We start from the raw sequence: 18,591 nt of genomic DNA on the forward strand, positions 1-18,591 counted from the left end.
GTGATAGAATTTTATGATTACGTGTAAATGTAAAATCTATTGCACTCTCCAATGATTTTTACATAAAATTATTTTAGGACCGAAATGTAACTATTTTCAAAAAGTCGTAATACATCCTTCGCAGAAAGGTAATTGTAAATTTGTAGGTCATAATAATGAAAGCTCTAAAACCTAAAAAAGAAGAAAGCGCTGAGTAAACGAAGAAGGAGAGTCTGAAAATTTGGCATTGAGTCAAGGGCTGAAGGTAAAAGGCACATATATAAATAAGCATTAAAAAAACCAAAAAAACAAAACAAAACAAAACAAAACAAAAACATAGGCATAGCACACCCTCAAAGGCAATGACTTAAAAGGGATGAAGAGTGTGTAAGTGAAAGGGGCTGGCTGCTCTCGCATTTGTTCCTTGTTATTACGGGATTCCAACGAAACCATATACCAAGATAGAGAGAGAGAGAGGGAAAGCCGTATTCTGCTTCCTACTCATACCTGCTTCTTGCTTCATTGCTCGCTCTAATTGGAACAAAATTGGGGAAATTTGCGGCGTACCTAACATAAAACCCTAGCTTCCGAAGCTATTTAATGCCGCTGCAACGAACGGTATAGAACGGAACACAGATCGGAAAAGAGAACCCTAATTTCTGAGGATTGAGAGACAGACATGGCTGCGGAGTTAGGGCAACAGACGGTGGAGCTGTCCACCCTGGTTTCCCGAGCTGCCCAAGATTCATACAGCAACCTGAAAGAACTGGTTGAGAAATGCAGGTCCACTGAATTGTCCGATACAGACAAGAAGATCAGTATCCTCAAGTTCCTCAGCAAGACCCAGCAGCGCATGATCCGCCTCAATGTGCTCTCCAAGTGGTGCCAACAGGTTACCCCGCCAAAAATCAAATCTTGCTCTTTTTTCTTGCATAGCACTACTCTTCATTCAATCCATTGGTCTCTACGAATTACAAAACTTTGTGTATTTGGGAGATGCATAATTGATAATGAATAGAATTACGGGGTGGTTTGGGGCACTGGTTGAGCTGAAAACTAAAAGCTGTCATAAATCAGGGAAAGGAAGTTTTTTCTTTCTTTCTTTCTTTGTTGGATGGGATGTGCTTATAGGTTTTTTTGCTTTGTAGGTTCCTTTGATAAAGCACTGCCAGCAGCTGGCTTCGACTGTTTCAAATCACGATATGTGTTTTACTCAAGCTGCGGATTCTTTGTTTTTTATGCACGAGGGGCTTCAGCAAGCCCGTGCTCCGGTTTATGATGTGCCCTCTGCCATTGACATTCTCTTGACGGGGAGTTACCAGCGGTTGCCTAAATGTATAGAGGATGTTGGTACTCAGTATACCTTGAATGAAGAACAGCAAAAGCCTGCTTTGAAGAAGCTGGACGCGCTTGTGCGGTCGAAATTGCTAGAAGTTTCTCTTCCGAAGGAAATTTCCGAGATAAAAGTTTCGGATGGTACAGCATTGATTAAGGTGGATGGAGAGTTTAAGGTTTTAGTGACTCTTGGTTACAGGGGACACTTGTCCATGTGGAGGATATTACATTTGGAGCTGCTTGTTGGTGAGAAGAATAAACCTATCAAACTGGAATTAATGCGGCGCCATGTTCTCGGGGATGATCTAGAGAGACGAATGGCGGCAGCAGAAAATCCATTTTCAATATTGTACTCGGTTCTTCACGATCTATGTGTTTCACTTGTTATGGATACTGTCATCAGGCAAGTGCAAGCTCTTCGACAAGGAAGATGGAAAGATGCAATTCGATTTGAGCTCATATCCGATGGTGGAATGGGTCATGCGGCAGGTTCCAGTTCCATGCAGAACCCTGACGGGGAATCTGATTCATCCGGTCCTCGAACTCCTGGTTTAAAGATCATATACTGGCTGGAGTTCGATAAAAATGCTGGCATGTCTGACTCAGGTGCATGCCCATTCATAAAAATTGAACCTGGGCCAGATCTTCAGATAAAGTGCATACACAGCAATTTTGTCATAGATCCACTAACAGGCAAGGAGGCAGAGTTTTTCTTGGACCAGAGTTGTATTGATGTTGAGAGGTTGCTGTTAAGAGCTATTAGCTGCAACCGGTATACTCGTCTACTGGAAATTAAAAGAGAACTGGGAAAAAATAACCACGTCTGTCGAGCAGCGGATGATGTTGTACTCCAGTCTCACTTGGGTGGACCTGATGTTGAATATAAACAGGTTAGTGTACATTTGTTAGGGAACATTTGGAGTATCAATTTGATATGCTACATCAGGCAAATTTTTTTTTTGTTTCTTTTGGGTTTTGGCATATGTGGTTTGATGCTTCTTGTTTGGTATCACCCCAATTTGGGGTTTTCCTTTGTTAACATTCTTGTAACTTTTGAGAACTATATCGATATCGTGAATTACGGATATTTGACTATTTTCGTATTTTGCCACCATAGGTACTTCTCATCATTCTTGCATGGACTATCTGTAGCTAGATTCTGATATCTTCTGTCTGTTATGTATGTATGTGTATGTATGTGTGTGTGTGTGGAATTTCCGCTGCTTGGTAAATACTTTGCTGCTGAACACTTTTGGCATGTAGTTGATCTGCCAGTAAACACAGTTGACCTTTAAATTTTGCAAGCTATGATACAATTTGTGGCTGAATTTGTGATATCCTTTTACAATTCTTGTAATATTATATCCTACCACTTTCCCATTCAACCATTCATTAAATTTTAAAAGATGAAGCTGCTTTTGTCTGTAGAAGGATGATAAAGGCTTCAGCAAGGAATCTGAAGGGTATGAGGTGTTGCGTGTGCGTGCCTATGCCTCATGTTTTTTTACTCTTGGAGTTAATATCAGGTACCTTACTTTTCTAAGATGCTTTTTCCTAATATCTTAGGCATTTGAGTTTAGTTTCTCAAATTTATGTCCCTGTTATATTATTCAGAAATGGCCGTTTCCTTCTTCAATCATCGCAAAACATAGTTGCTTCTTCAGCATTGTTAGAATGTGAAGAAGCTTTGAATCAGGGATCTATGACTGCAGCTGATGTATTTGTAAGCTTGAGAAGCAAAAGTTTATTGCACTTGTTTGCATCTATCGGAAGAGTCTTAGGGCTAGAGGTATATTTCCCTGTTTTCATTCCTTTTATTGTTAAAAGAAAAAGACAAATTCCCAAACTATTTTGGACTGAATTTAAGTTGTTATTTAGAAATGACTTACCTAAGACCACTGGCTTATTGGACATTCTTCTAGGTATTCGAGCATGGATTTAGTACAGTTAAAGTACCCAAAAACATTTTGAATGGTTCAGCAATGCTAATTATGGCGTTTCCAGACTGTGGGAGCTCTTATTTCCTGATGATGGAACTTGATAAGGATTTTAAACCTTTGTTTAAGCTGTTAGAGACTCAGCCAGATTCTTCTGGAAAAGATACTTTATTTGGTGTCCTTAATCAGGTGCTGCGGGTCAAAAGAATTGATATAGGACAGCTGCAGGCACTTAAAGTTGAAATGAATTTAAGCCTGGTTGACTGGGGAAAATTACACTCTCTTTTGCCCAATGCTGCTTGTCCAAATCAAGAATCTGTACGTGAGTTTCTTTCTGATATTCGACTTGAGAGTTCCATACAGAATGCAAAAGGTCATCCTTCAGGTTTTTCGTCACTTGTTGATGAAGTGTTTGGACTCGAGAAAGGTTCTTCTGCATCTCCATTCTCTGTTCAAAATCATGGATCCCTACCTTCACATTATGGTTCTGTCCCAATGAATCTCCATAGTCTAAAAGCTGGGACCCCATCTCCAAAGTGGGAAGGAGGCATGCAAATATCTCAGGTTAACAATGTAACAAAACCTTCAGGTGTTACAAACCACTATAGTGATTCCATGTTCTCATCAGGCAGTGTGAAGGGCCCAGTTCAATCCAATTCTGTTGGATCAATTTCCACAGGACAAGGAAGGAGCACAGCTGGGAAAAGGTTATTTGTTTCAAAGTCTGAACAGGATCTGGCTTCTCTTAAATCTCCGCATTCAGTTGACATTGTGTCCTCAACTGCTATGGATGAAGATCAACTTAGAGTACTGAGTGATTCCTCTAATGATGGTTTAGGTGGAAGTCGGTCATCTCGACTATTATCTCCTCCTCTTCCAACTAGTTCTCGCATATCTGTACCTAATTCCAAACCTAATGGACCTCAAGCTGAATCACTCAAGGCTGCTGGAGCCAATTCATGTGCTTCAACTCCCGTATGTAAGATACTTTCTTTCTTCTCTTCAACTTTATCATATAATGTATTTGCATGCTGTTATATATATTACCTAAAAACACACATCACTGCCGAAATGACTATTTGCAGCCCAGGTAATGGAATCCACAGGCAATGAAGATGTTATACCCAAACACGATAAAAGATCTCGGAAAAGAACAGCTTCAGATATGTTGAATTTGATTCCATCTCTTCAGGGTCTTGAAAACAACTCAGCAATTTGCAAGAGGAGAAAGATTTTGGATTCATCTGGCTCTCAATTGCCTTTGCCACAAGGGGTTGTACCTACTGAAATGATATCTAGGTCTGAAGGATACAGCTATGGAAGTTTGATTGCAGAAGCAAATAAAGGGAATGCCCCATCTAGCATTTATATAGCAGCCCTGCTTCATGTGGTCCGGCACTGTTCACTTTGCATTAAGCATGCTAGGCTGACGAGCCAAATGGATTCATTAGATATCTCATACGTTGAAGAAGTGGGTTTAAGAAGTGCATCCTCTAACATTTGGTTCCGACTTCCATTTGCCAGAGGTGATTCATGGCAACATATATGCTTGCGACTTGGCAGACCTGGTTGCATGCATTGGGATGTTAAAATAAATGATCAGCACTTCAGGGATTTATGGGAGCTTCAGAAAGGGAGCAGTGCTACACCATGGGGCTCAGGTGTTCGAATAGCCAATACGGCTGACATTGATTCACACATACATTATGATTCAGATGGTGTTGTTTTGAGCTATCAGTCAGTTGAGGTAGATAGTATAAAGAAACTAGTGGCTGATATACAAAGGCTTGCTAATGCAAGAACTTTTGCCCTTGGCATGCGGCAATTGCTTGGGGTAAGAGCTGATGAGAAGTCAGAAGAGACAAGTTCTGATGCCAAAGTATCGGGTACAAAGTTTGCTTCAGACACTGCGGAGAAAGTTACAGAACATATGAGAAAAGCATTCAAGATTGAGGCAGTTGGACTGATGAGCTTGTGGTTTAGTTTTGGTTCTGCTGTCCTTGCTCGTTTTGTTGTTGAGTGGGAATCTGGTAAAGAGGGCTGCACAATGCATGTATCTCCAGACCAACTTTGGCCCCATACTAAGGTAGGTTTGTTTTTTCGTGAACTGATTTTTGTTTGTTTCTTTCCTTTGACTACAGCTGGTCGATTTCTTACATACTCTGATTATTTATGCTACTTATTGAGTGACATTATTGTGGGGCATCTTTCTTGTGCTTTGTTGGCTGATTTTTGCAGTATGAACTAGAAAATACTTGAAATTAGTTTATTTATCAGTTTCCTTTCCTTTAACTTGCAATGCTTAAATGGCATCTGTTTTCTTCTATTTCAGTGATGATAAAAAACCAGTTACTTACATGAAGTAACTGGTTTCAGAAACATTTGAAAATGAATTTTTTTTGGTAGATACAACAATATCATTTGATCAGAATGTTTTTTTTTATGCTTTTACTTTGTACAGTTTCTAGAAGATTTCATAAATGGAGCTGAAGTTTCATCGCTTTTGGATTGCATTCGGCTGACCGCGGGTCCCTTGCATGCTCTGGCTGCTGCAACCAGGCCAGCTCGAGCTGGTCCTGTTCCAGGGGTTGCAGCTGCTCTATCTTCCATTCCTAAACAGACTGGTTATATACAACCACAAGGACTTCTTGGTAGCTCAACTTCAAACGTTGGCCAGCCTACCTCTGGTCCTGGGGGAAACACTGCCATGTCTGCTCCTGGTGGTCTTACCAATCAAACCCTATCCATGTTAGCTGCAGCTGGGCGAGGTGGCCCGGGCATTGTTCCAAGTTCACTTTTACCTATCGACGTCTCTGTTGTGCTCCGCGGTCCGTATTGGATACGAATCATGTACAGGAAACAGTTTGCTGTTGACATGCGTTGCTTTGCCGGTGATCAGGTGTGGTTGCAGCCTGCAACACCGCCTAAAGAGGGTCGTCTTTCTGGAGGGTCATTACCATGCCCCCAGTTTCGCCCTTTCATCATGGAACATGTTGCCCAGGAGCTGAATGGATTAGATCCTAATTTCACTGCGCAACAGGCAGGCGGACTGGCAAATTCAAATAATCCAAATCCTAGTTCAAGTTCCCAGTTAATGGGTGCAAATGGAAGTAGAATAAACTTGCCAGCTTCTGCTGCAATGTCTAGGACAGGAAATCCAGCAGCTGGTTTAAATCGTGTGGGAAATGCATTGGCAGGGCCTTCAAATTTAGCTTTGATGAACTCTGCTGTCTCTCTACGTAGGCCACCTGGAGCAATTGTCCCTGCCCACGTTAGAGGCGAGCTGAACACAGCCATTATTGGCCTTGGTGATGATGGAGGATATGGGGGTGGCTGGGTTCCTCTTGTTGCACTTAAGAAGGTTCTCAGAGGTATTCTTAAGTATCTTGGAGTACTATGGTTATTTGCCCAGTTGCCAGATCTTTTGAAAGAGATTCTAGGATCCATTTTGAAGGAAAATGAAGGTGCACTTCTGAACTTGGACCCTGAGCAGCCTGCATTGCGTTTTTTTGTGGGGTAAGTAATTTTTGCCTTACCATACTATCTCACTCATTTATGTGCTACATTTTCTGCTGTAGTTTTACTCACATGTGTATCGCTCAAAACTTTATTACAAGAATCATGTTTACTGTGTCTAAATGGGGTTTGTGGTCATAGTCCTACTAACATATATTCATACAGCACACCTATTAATTTCTTATGTTCAACGACTGGGATAATTTGCAATTGGAACTAGAGGAACCAAAATCAAGTTTGGTGAATATATGACAAATTGTGCTTAAATTCCAAAAAGAAAAATTTATATATTTTGGTTTCATTCTTGCTATTCATATTGGGTGCACTAAATGGCATCTGTGTTCATTCATATGCAGGGGCTATGTGTTTGCTGTCAGTGTCCACAGAGTTCAGCTGCTTCTTCAGGTGTTAAGTGTGAAACGCTTTCATCACCAACAGCAGCAACAGCAGCAAAACTCAAATCCTGCACAAGAAGAGTTAAGTCAAACAGAAATAAGTGAAATATGTGACTACTTCAGTCGTCGGGTTGCATCAGAGCCCTATGATGCTTCTCGTGTTGCATCATTCATAACTATGCTCACCTTACCTGTCTCAGTTCTTAGAGAATTCTTGAAATTAATAGCTTGGAAAAAGGGATTATCCCAGGCACAAATTGGGGACATGGTTTCAGCTCAAAAACCACGAATTGAATTATGTCTTGAAAATCACGCAGGGTTGACCACAGATGACAACTCTGAGAGCTCATCTGCTTTCAGAAGCAACATCCATTATGACCGGAATCATAATTCTGTTGATTTTGCACTGACTGTTGTTCTTGATTCTGCTCACATCCCTCATGTCAATGCTGCCGGTGGTGCTGCTTGGTTACCGTACTGTGTTTCAGTAAGGTTGAGATATTCTTTCGGCGAAAGTCCCAGTGTATCCTTTCTTGGTATGGAAGGTAGCCATGGAGGTAGGGCCTGTTGGTTGCGTGTCGACGATTGGGATAAGTGTAAACAGAGGGTGGCACGAACTGTGGAGGTTAGTGGGAGCTCACCAGCCGATGCAAGTCAAGGTAGGCTAAAATTGGTTGCAGACAGTGTGCAAAGGAATCTGCACATGTGCCTTCAAGGGCTAAAAGATGGTAGTGGGGTTCCAGCCAACTTTGGAGCAACATGATTGTTTTGCTGCTAGCAGCAGTGTTTATACATATAGTTTCGGGGTAGTGTTGTCAATACTGCATGGGTTAAGTTATAGGTTGTGCAGTTTCCTTTGGAAATGAGGTTTTGCTGTAATGGAGAAAAAGGGCACAGGTGATAATAATAGCCGATTTTTTATGGAAGAATGACGTTTTCCGGGCGCCAATACTAGATTACTAACAGAGGTTCATAATAGCAGTATTTGAAGTTTTCTTCAGAACATTTAAGATTGGAATTAGGTTGTACAATATCTTTTGGTGATAGTGTAGTCATGGTATAAGCTTTTGGGTGGTGGATTTTCTTTCTTGTACAGATGACAATATCAAATGAATAGATTAGTAAACCAAACTTAGTTTTCTTACTTTTTTTTTCATCACCTCATGTGACGCTTTTGGTCTTTTAGAATTTGAATGATAATTTTGTGCGAAGAAAATAGGTGGGCTTCTTTGCATCCCATTTTTTACCATGGTGAGTGAAAAATTAGAAGCAAACGGGGGGCAAGATTATTGGTTTCTTAAATAAATCAACCCACCAAACTCTACATCTACTTGCTAATATTATCCTTTTTAAAGTTCTTTTCCATCATGCGAGGTGAAAAATGAAGAACTAAGACTTGGTCTCAATAAGATAAGAATGGTGTTCCCAAAACGCACAATTGATGCCATGGTGAAAATTTGGTGCATTACTTAATCATAATATGTTGATACACACTACACGGTTCACACACTATCCTTAGAACTAGACACCTCCATGCCTTGCTTCTTCTCCTCCTGTTCACTCAGAGCAACAGGCTTTTCCTCTGATGGACCCTCTCCTGGGGACTCAGGATCCTTCTTAATCTCTGACTCAAACTCCTTTGCTGCCTACAAAGATTAACAAAAAACACAACAAATAAACAATCTTGTATGCAATGAAGAAAAATGTTTCACAGTTAACAAATGATAACATGGGGCAATCTCAAACAATGCATAATCAGTATGAGTTTATCCATAGCCATATGAAGATGTCAACTACTATGGGATCAGTTCTTTGAAGGCCCTTGTATAATGTTTGATAGATTTAGGGTTAAGTGTTCTGTATGCTCTCAATGAGTTGTATCAACATATTGCAGAACAAGTCAAATCATTCAATTGAGTAAATCATCACATTTCAGGACACATCAATATAAAAACCCAAAACCCTAACTTCAAGGCATATTAATAAGCTCACATCAGAAAGGAACACAGATCCCGTGAGAAACGACCAAAGATACGAACTTTATCAGAACCCAACTTCCAAAAAGGTACAATTGAATTAAACTCTATTGAATCGATGAACAAGAGAGAGACAGAGAGGAAAGAGGATGAACCTGTTGGAAGCTCTTAACAGTTTTGCCGATGCTGCGACCAACCTCGGGGAGCTTCTTGGGGCCGAAGACCAGGGCGGCGACACCGGCAATAACAACGAGCTCGGGGACGCCGAGGCCAAAGAGGGCGTTGCAGGTGAGACCCTTCTTCTTTCTGATGGCGGTTGGAGCAGTGAGAGATAAAGAAGCTCTCCTGAAGAGTGCAACGTTGGCGGAACAGAAGGACGAAGTGGAAGCGGAGAAAGGAGGAGCAACATTAATGGAGGGTGTGGACCTTAAGGGGATTGCGGCCCTCATACTCATACTCGTCATCTCCATCTTCTTCTTCTTGTTTTGGTTGGTGGCTCTGTCTCTGCTTTCTGCTAAGATATTTTCTTTTTTCTTTTATTATTATTTTTATGAGAAATGGGAATGGGCGTAGGAGTAACCTAACACGACTCTGTCTCTCAAAATTAAAATGAAGACAGCATCATTTGACCAGCGGGTCCTTTCCTAGATAACAGTATAAATGTATAACACAACTAACAATAAGAAAATCATTTGTTCCTCACGTGTATTATAGTATATCTACCTAACTTTAACCATCTTGACCTAATATTCAATTTGGTCATTCTATTTAGTATTTACTTGCAAATTTTAATTTAATTTTTTAAATTTCAATTATTTTTATTTAGCTTTAAATTTTACAAACATAATTTACATTCGCAAAATTTATAGTTATTGACCCATTCATACGACCAAATTACTGAATTACTAGTTTAACTGATGGGTCATTGATCTACCCAGTTGATCCGGTCATAATTAAATAAAAATATAAAATTATAAAAATAAAAATAAAATAAAATAAAAAATTAAATGACTTTTCAAAAAATATATTAATGATAATTAAATATTAATTTTTAGATATAATTTATGATGCAAAAACAGATAATAAATTAGTCACTAATACAAAATATTTTAATTTATCAATACCAATATATCAATACATTTGTATATTATATGTTGTTACTTGTTTAGTATTCATGTTAATCTATACTTAAAAAAATTAAAAAAAATAAAAATTCATTCCTCATTTATTATATATTTAATTTTTGTCACATATATTATTAAGAAGTAAGATGGTACCGTGGCAAAGGAGAAGGATTGCATACTTGCCAATCCGGTCCGATCTGTTTCTAATAACAATGTCAAAACTCCTAACATTATCTTGTCTAGTTTTTTAGTTAAACCAGATTATGTGGTTATCGAAGTAATAGTTTTCAATATCTTAATTGCAGCAATACAAATTTACAAAATTATTAGTGTAATTGAAATTTTAGATACTATTTTAGTGCATCAAAGACCACTTTTGGAGCTTCCAATTTTATTTAGTGGAAATGCATTTAAAAAAAAAAAAGACTTTTTCAGATCATACGAAAGGGGCATATTTTTTAGGTCACGGGCTTGCGTTTTGGGATCTATTAATACTGTCAAGAGTCATGACGAGTAAAAACTTAATGTCCATGAACAGAAAAAATAAAAAAACCTTGATTGTTACTTTTGCATTTTTAGTAATTAATTTTAGAAAAATACTAGGAGTCAACATTCCTCTTAATTTTATTGTAAGTCATTATCCAATCTAGTAGTTATCTCTATTTGCACCCAATCTAAGAGTAAAACAAACTGTAGCCACTTCGAGTCATTGTTCTTCCTTGCTAAATATTCTGATCTTGTTATCTTAATTTGTTGAGCTTCACATCATAGCTCATTCTTCTAATCCTCAGGTACTTCTTTGTATCAGTGTTACTTCTGCCTCAAGTAGAGGGAATATTATGCATGGTTGCATTGATGGTCACAGAAACTAACAATAACTAAAGACATATGAAGTAACGGATATACAATTCTGCATTTCTGAAGTGAAGAAGCTAACTCTACAAACATTTGTACTCCAAACTGAAAGCATCACATGCCCAATCATCCTAAGAAACGTCAAATTCATTTACAAAGTAAAATGGTGTCAAGAATCGAACTTTGCTTACAGATAGTGAAAATAATATTTAATAATGATTTTGCGGTTAAGGGATTGTTTAACATCGCTATTTTTATTGGTGCTTTCCATTAGAAACAGGAGCAGATGAATCCGGATTGCCACGGATTCGCTTCTGAAGATGTTCCAAGCTAGCCACCCTTGGCAAGGAAGATGTTCGGTCCATCTTGTTCCCACCAGTCGATGCGGTAGCGTTATGCTGCACATTTTCGTCTGAAGATACGTCTGCCAACCAATTGTTGACTCCATGATCATGGCTCGACATAGGATTGTTTGAAGTGCGTTGAAAGAAGTGACGATTCGTGTCTTCTTGAACAGGAACTGCTGCATCAGTTGATGTCTCAGAAGGGCTTCCATCAAATGATGGCATTCTGATTGATGATAAATCAGCCATGGCTGGAAACATTGGATTCAACCCAGTAATTCTTTTGACAGTTTCTTCAGCCATCTTTACCTGAAAAAGAGAGCATGTAAGCAGAGATGATAAACGCCATTGTAGATGGCAAAAAGGACAAGGCCCTGATTGGGCTCAATCCTCAGCTTGTCAGAAAAACCAGGCCAAGTGAACAAATTTGAATGAGCATTAGACTTCATAATTTCAATTGATGCTCATGGAAGGCATTACCTTTGCTCTTAAGGTTTCAACATCGGCTTTCAATACTCTGTTGTCAACAGCAGCATCATTGTATTTGTGGCTAATATCTGTCAGACGCTTTAACAATGATGAATTTTCACCTCTTAATTGAGAAACCTAAGAGAGAATATTAGGTCAGAAAATATGAATACTAATTTGCAATGGCTAATACAGAGAGCATAAGCCAGATCTACAAGAAACCTACATACCTGTGTCTCAAGCTCGGTTAGATGAGCCTGCTTTCTTCGTCTTGAGCGTCTTGCAGACTCTCTGTTAGAAAGCATCCTGAAAGACAACATTATTAGTTGTTGAATAACAAGCAGTGTCCTTGAATTTCACAAAATTAATGTGTTACAATAAAGGAAACTAAATAAAGAATATATGAATTCTATGGCTATGTTTACCTCCTTACTCGTTTTGCATCAGTAGGGTCCATGTTTTCAGTCATATTAATCTCTTCCTCAGCTTCATCATCATCTGACTGGTCTTTAGATGATCCACTTGTGGTTGATCTGATTGCAACAGCAGGCTTATTTTGCACACCAGATAAGGAAGGAATCCCCACTGGTACTTTGGCATCTTTATTTTGTACTTTAGATGAATCATTTCCGGAAGGGCCAGATCCTACAAAGAAAATACAAGGAGATATATAACTTTTTATTTCAGTAGATGCAGATGTTACATGTATACAGAGAGACAACACTCAACCTCTAAGCATTCTAGCAAAAACAAAACTGTAAAACTTGATCTGTTCATTCACCATACTCATAGTTTCCTTTACAAATGTAATCTACTACCTTAGGTTTATGCTCTAATTCATGCATAAACTATCATAAACAAATCCAAATGAATGTGCTAATTCAAACCTTTTAAAGTAGCATGAGATGCAACTTGAGAAAGATTAGTTGCCTGTGATGTACATTCAGAAAATGAGGCAGGAACTTGAGATTTTACCAAAGATCCCTATTACCATGAGCAGCAGAAAACATTAGATACTGGTTGTATTCATCACAAAGGGAAAAAATGAAATGCAAATGAGGAATGGCTGCAACTCTAAAGACTAGGATTGACATACATAAATCTAAAATAGAATCTCATGTAGGAACAGACTCATCCATCCATGCATTTATGCATAACCTTAATTTTTAAAATATCATCATCTAATTACTATGCTTTCTGTATACCTAATAGTCAAAAGAACATTATCTCATTTTGTCCAAATGAAAATTAAAAGGCTAACTTGATCTAAAACCTTTTCTTCTTTTAACTTTTGGAGATGCAAGTGCTACTACCAGCTGCATCAGTGCATCTAAAGATGCCTCTTTCTTCCATGAAGAGCCAACTTGTTTGCCCATTTTAAGTAAAACTTTTTGGCTTCATAAATAGTTTATTGTCTACATAAGAATCACCTTTTGCTTTTTCTACTAAAATTCCTTCCATTAAAAAAAAAAAAAAAAGTGGATCCTTTATGATTTATGCCGAAAGAAAAACCATTGTTATCAAACTCTCAAGTCAAAATGTAAACTCCTAACAAATTCTCATGAAATTTTACCTACACTCGTATAGATGAACTCTTGAATTTGATTATCCATTTATGCAGTAAAAAACACAACCAGTAAATTTAACAAAAAAAAATTCAAATTGTGTTCCTGAAAAGTTGGAATTTTTATCAACAGAAAGATACGAGAGAGAAGAGAAATTAAAGGAGAATGTTACCCTGGTCAAAGCAACGGCGGCGCAAGCGAGCTTGAGCTTGGTCTTAAGGATAGCTTGGTAATCCTCTGAATCAACGGCGACAGAAGAAGAAGAAGAAGAAGCAGTGGCATTGGGCAAAACGGCAACGGTGGTGCCGTTTTGAAGAGGCTTGGTTTCCATGTTTTGGGAGAGGTCCTGTTTGATCTCAACCACAGAAGACGACGAAGAACACGGCGACGCCACTGTTGCTGATACTGCCGAAGAAGCTTCTTGCAGAAACCGTTGGAACGCCCACTCTGAAGCGCTCCGGTTCATCGTTGACTTCGCCGTCAACTGATCCATCTTCTTCGCCGCCGGCAGAATAAATGGCTCCGATATTTCATCAACTGAGAAGACCCTTTCCATCTTATTCTTAACTCTCTCTCTCTCTCTCTCTCTCTCTCTCTCTCTAATATTTATATGCTTAATATTCAAATTTATCATGAGATAACTAATAAAAGGCAGAATTAATGGATAAGGATAAAAGGGAGAATTTAATTTTATTACTCTATTAATGTAAATTAATTTTATATTTGTATCTAATCTAATTATAATACGTTAGCAAAAAAAATGCATTTTATATATATTATGTAAATGATCATTTAATAAAATATATGTAATTAGATTATTGTATATAATATACATCAAAATTAAATTTTAAAAAATAATTAAATAAAAAATATTTTGAGATTTTTATTAGGGTGCCCTAGCTAGGCAGCATGCTAACAATGGATGTTAATAAAAAAATGATATATATATATATATATATATATTAAATTAATTATTATATATTTAACTTATTTAAATAATAAATATTTTATATTTTAAAATATATATATATTATAAATATCAATTATATTAGATATATACTAAAATTAACTACTAACATAATATATATATATATATATATATATATATATATATATATATATATATATTATATGATACATATTAAAAATGAGTTAAACAAATATATATTTAATATTTATATACAAATATGATTTTAATAATTGATTTTAATATAAAAAGTAAAAACATCATTTTTAATAAAAATAACACATTAATTTTAATTAATTATATTAGTGATATATTAAAATTAATGATCAAAATAAATTTTTAAAATAAAATATATATTAAAATATAAAATATATTTTAAAAATAAATTAAATTATATTATATATATATATATAAATACATAATTACTGATCTTAGTAATTAATTTTGGATATAAATAGTATTTGAATTTTAATATACCATTATTTGATATTGATAAGTTGTATGGATGTGTAAAAGCGTAGTACTAGTAGTGTAGTAAATCAAATGATCACCACAAAAATAATGTCACGTTTAATTTAAGATATTTGGGGGCACCACTATCACTATTAAATAAATTTAATTTTTATAGTATTTAGGAGAATTTAATATTGTGGGGATGAATGGGCGGTGATATGGCATGAAAGGTTCATCCGTTTTGGTTGGTGTTGTGTTTGTGCATCCTAATCCACATCTCTAGTCTCTGCCTTTTATGGAATTCAAGAGTGGCTCCATCCATCGCTTTCTCCAACCAACTTGTTAGTAGCAGTTTGTATTTTTGGAACAAATCTAAGAAATCCTCCTACACTCTATGGATCATGTTTCAATATCAATACTGCCCTATCCAAAATTTCAGCCTTTAATTTTCAATATCATAAACCCCTTTCCCTTTTTGAATGTTTCCTTTTCCCTCTGATTTTTTTTTTTCTGGTCTCTCATCTGTTCGTTATATATACCAACATTACCAACAGAGTGCACGTCAAGTGTGCATGCTTAGACCTAACATTTCTTAAATAAACATTAGATAAGATCATAAGAAGATTCAATAAATGTATCAACATTGAAATGAAACTGAAAAATTGGAACAGGAGTGGTAATGAGTAGGGTAGGTTAGGATAAGGTTTTATGTCAATCTTAATTTTATATGCCGTTGAAAATATTTCAATTCTAATCATATTCATTCTTAATTTGTGGATATTCGATTCTATTCGCGAGTTATAAAAAGATACAATATTATTATGTAGGGAGTTACTTAAATAAAGATGTCTAAAAAGTCTTATTTTTAAAGATATTTTTTAATAATTAAAATTTAATACATATAATTAATTAAACCGTGTTATTTTTGTTAAAATTAGGTCAAACAAATTAATTTGACAAAAAAATGGTAAATTAAATCTTGAACCGAACTAAATTAATATTATTTTTTATAAAAATAATTATAATATCCTTATTATAAAAAATGACTAATATATATATATATATATATATATATATATATATATATATATATATAACTTTAAATTCTAACCCTATAACGGCGGAGAAGTAAAGGACTAAAATTTAGGATTTTCAAAATTAATATTATATAATAAGAGTATTTTAGTCATTTTTTATAATAAGAATATTATAATTATTTTTTATAAAAAATAATATTAATTTAGTTCAGTTCAAGATTTGATTCACCATATTTTAGTCAAATTAATTTGTTTGGCTTAATTTTGACAAAAATAACACGATTTAATTGATTATAGATGTTAAATTTTAATTACTAAAAAACATCTTTAAAAAAAGACGTTTTAAACGTCTTTATGTGAGTGACTCCCATATAACTTGATTATAATTTAAAATAGAACTGACTTTTACATAAAAAAATATTAAATTATCAATTAATAATATTTTTTTAGTAGTTAAGAATCATTTGTATTTAGTGAGAGATCTTTTGTTCAACATCTACTTGAAATATATTTTTATATAAGTATATAACATATACATATATAAAATACGAGTAGGATTAAAATTCAACCCGCACTCTATCCGACCATCACAAGAACTCTATCTACACTCTACTTTATCTTCTATGAATCGGGTTAACAATTCTATCATACCAAATAGAATCGAATCAGCTATCCATGATTGGGGGTGTATGTTGCCACCTTAAATAGGAATAGGAATGGAATGTGTAGTAGTGAAATTGAAATTGAAATTGGAATTAGAATTGGAATAGCACAAGAGTTTTTGTGTTTTTTTATTTTAGTATTATGTGGTGCTTTTTAATTTTAGTATTATAATTTCAGTGGTATTTTTTAATAATATAAAAATTTGATATATATTTTTTTGTGTAAATAAAATATCTTTTAGATTTTTAGTTTTTAATTTTTTTTAAATATATAAATTTGAAGATAAAATTTAATTTTTTATTTTAGAATTTTTTAAATATATAAATTTGATCTCTACATTTATGTTTTAATATTAAACAATTTTTTAAATATACTAATTAAATATTTCGATTTTTACATTATAAAATTTAACTTTTCAAATAATTATTTAAAATAAAAAAATATACTAATTAATCATGATACTAAATTACACGCTATTTTTTTTTCATTTGTTAAAAAATTAGCCAGTTTTGGTGACAAAGAAGGAAGGAACGAATTAGTTTGGGATTTGACCATTTGGGTTAACGAGGGATGCGGCGAGGCGTGTGTCCAAGTCATGGTTGCGTTGTCACTGACTCAAATGGATAAACACAAGTGTCTCCGTGGCCCCCACCTTTCTCACCTCGCTTTTAAATAATCAATTATTAAAGTATTCAACTCACAATATATTAAAGTAAATTTTATAGTGTTTTTGTTATGATTTTTAAATTGTTTAACGTAAAATAAAAAATAAAATATTTAAAATAAAAATAAATTATATAAAATTTATTAAATATTATTTATTTATTATTTTTAATAATTTAAGTACAATATGATAAGCACGGTAGTATTTACCATATATTAATCTACTTTTCAAAAAGTCTTCACCTTTTTTAATCTTGACTAGATCTCATGAACATTCGATCAAATCTAGTCTATAATTTTTTAAACAAATTTGATATCGTTTATTTTCATTTACATGTGTATTTATATTTTACAACGACCTTGTTGATTTGTAAAGACCGAAGTTTTGCATTAGAAAATAAAAAGTATCCCAAAACATGAATCATATTTTAATGAATAGAAATACAAGTTAATAAAGGAGCTTTTGACAAGCTACTTATAACAAACTAATTCAATTAACTATGTTTAAATTAAACTATGCAAGTTAACATAGCTTCATATTTAACTAACACTATTAGTTATGGGTAGGGGCGTGCATGGCCTGATCCGGCCCAAAGATTTGGTCCGGTTTCGAATACTTTAGAAGTTAATTCGGTGTGATTTTATCGGATCTAGAGTCGGGTAAGAGTCTCAAAAATAGACCCGGTCATTATTTCGGATCGAGTTCGGGTCATAACTCGGGTCACCTGAAATCGGTCCGGTAGTCCGATCATCATACACAATTAATATTTTATGTTATTAGTGATGGATGATGGCTATTATTATGTGGAATTTAAGTATTGTAAACCTTAATATTTTGTGTTATTAGTCATTATATATAAGAGTATAAATTAATGTTTTATGTTTAAAATGCATAAGACTTTAGACTAATGTATAATCTTGTATTATTTGTATTGATTTAAATATTTGGTGTTATTAGACAATATTAATATTAATTATGGTTATGCTTTAATCTTAGAGAATAGTTGGATCTTGTTATATTTTTCGAAATAAATTTTACCATGTCAAATAATGGTTAAAGTCTTAGAAATTTGGAGATTTTTACATGCTAACTTACAAGAAAGTATCAAGGTAATATAATGTTAATGACTCAGTTTTTATCCGGTTTTTATCTGGTATAATTGTGACCCGAAAGTCTATAGATTTTATCGGGTCTAGGACAGAGTTTGAGTCTAACAAATAGACCCGGTATATATTTCGGGTCGAACCGATTTTATCTGGCCCATACACACCCATAGTTATGGGTGATGTATCAACTACCAACTAACCCTTAGC

At 35.1% G+C, this 18,591-nt stretch overlaps 3 protein-coding genes across 4 annotated transcripts; 1 reads left to right on the forward strand and 2 right to left on the reverse strand.

The window, feature by feature from the left end:
• Positions 1-308: 308 nt before the first annotated feature.
• On the forward strand, positions 309-8,341 carry LOC130933438 (mediator of RNA polymerase II transcription subunit 14). Of its 2 annotated transcripts, none has more exons than XM_057863053.1 (8): positions 309-871; positions 1,128-2,204; positions 2,746-2,840; positions 2,929-3,103; positions 3,237-4,230; positions 4,337-5,337; positions 5,713-6,767; positions 7,124-8,341. In XM_057863053.1, the coding sequence occupies exons 1-8, from the start codon at positions 659-661 to the stop codon at positions 7,923-7,925; spliced, it is 5,412 nt and encodes a 1,803-aa protein (XP_057719036.1). In that variant the 5' UTR covers positions 309-658; the 3' UTR covers positions 7,926-8,341. The 2 variants fall into 2 exon arrangements, with proteins under 2 accessions (XP_057719036.1, XP_057719035.1); XM_057863052.1 differs by having other exon boundaries at positions 2,743-2,840; positions 7,124-8,339.
• A 241-nt stretch (positions 8,342-8,582) lies between these two features.
• On the reverse strand, positions 8,583-9,768 carry LOC130933441 (sec-independent protein translocase protein TATA, chloroplastic). Its single transcript, XM_057863055.1, has 2 exons — positions 9,294-9,768; positions 8,583-8,808 (listed from the first exon to the last, which is right to left on the reverse strand). Exons 1-2 carry the CDS (start codon positions 9,606-9,608, stop codon positions 8,665-8,667), a joined length of 459 nt encoding a protein of 152 aa, XP_057719038.1. The 5' UTR covers positions 9,609-9,768; the 3' UTR covers positions 8,583-8,664.
• Positions 9,769-10,908: 1,140 nt separating this feature from the next.
• Positions 10,909-14,084, reverse strand: LOC130933439 (light-inducible protein CPRF2). The gene is made up of 6 exons (XM_057863054.1): positions 13,667-14,084; positions 12,817-12,913; positions 12,355-12,574; positions 12,160-12,235; positions 11,942-12,067; positions 10,909-11,770 (listed from the first exon to the last, which is right to left on the reverse strand). The coding sequence occupies exons 1-6, from the start codon at positions 14,048-14,050 to the stop codon at positions 11,372-11,374; spliced, it is 1,302 nt and encodes a 433-aa protein (XP_057719037.1). The 5' UTR covers positions 14,051-14,084; the 3' UTR covers positions 10,909-11,371.
• Positions 14,085-18,591: the final 4,507 nt, after the last annotated feature.

This window comes from Arachis stenosperma, chromosome 6, assembly GCF_014773155.1.
Source record: "Arachis stenosperma cultivar V10309 chromosome 6, arast.V10309.gnm1.PFL2, whole genome shotgun sequence".
Classification (NCBI taxonomy): Eukaryota; Viridiplantae; Streptophyta; class Magnoliopsida; order Fabales; family Fabaceae; genus Arachis; species Arachis stenosperma.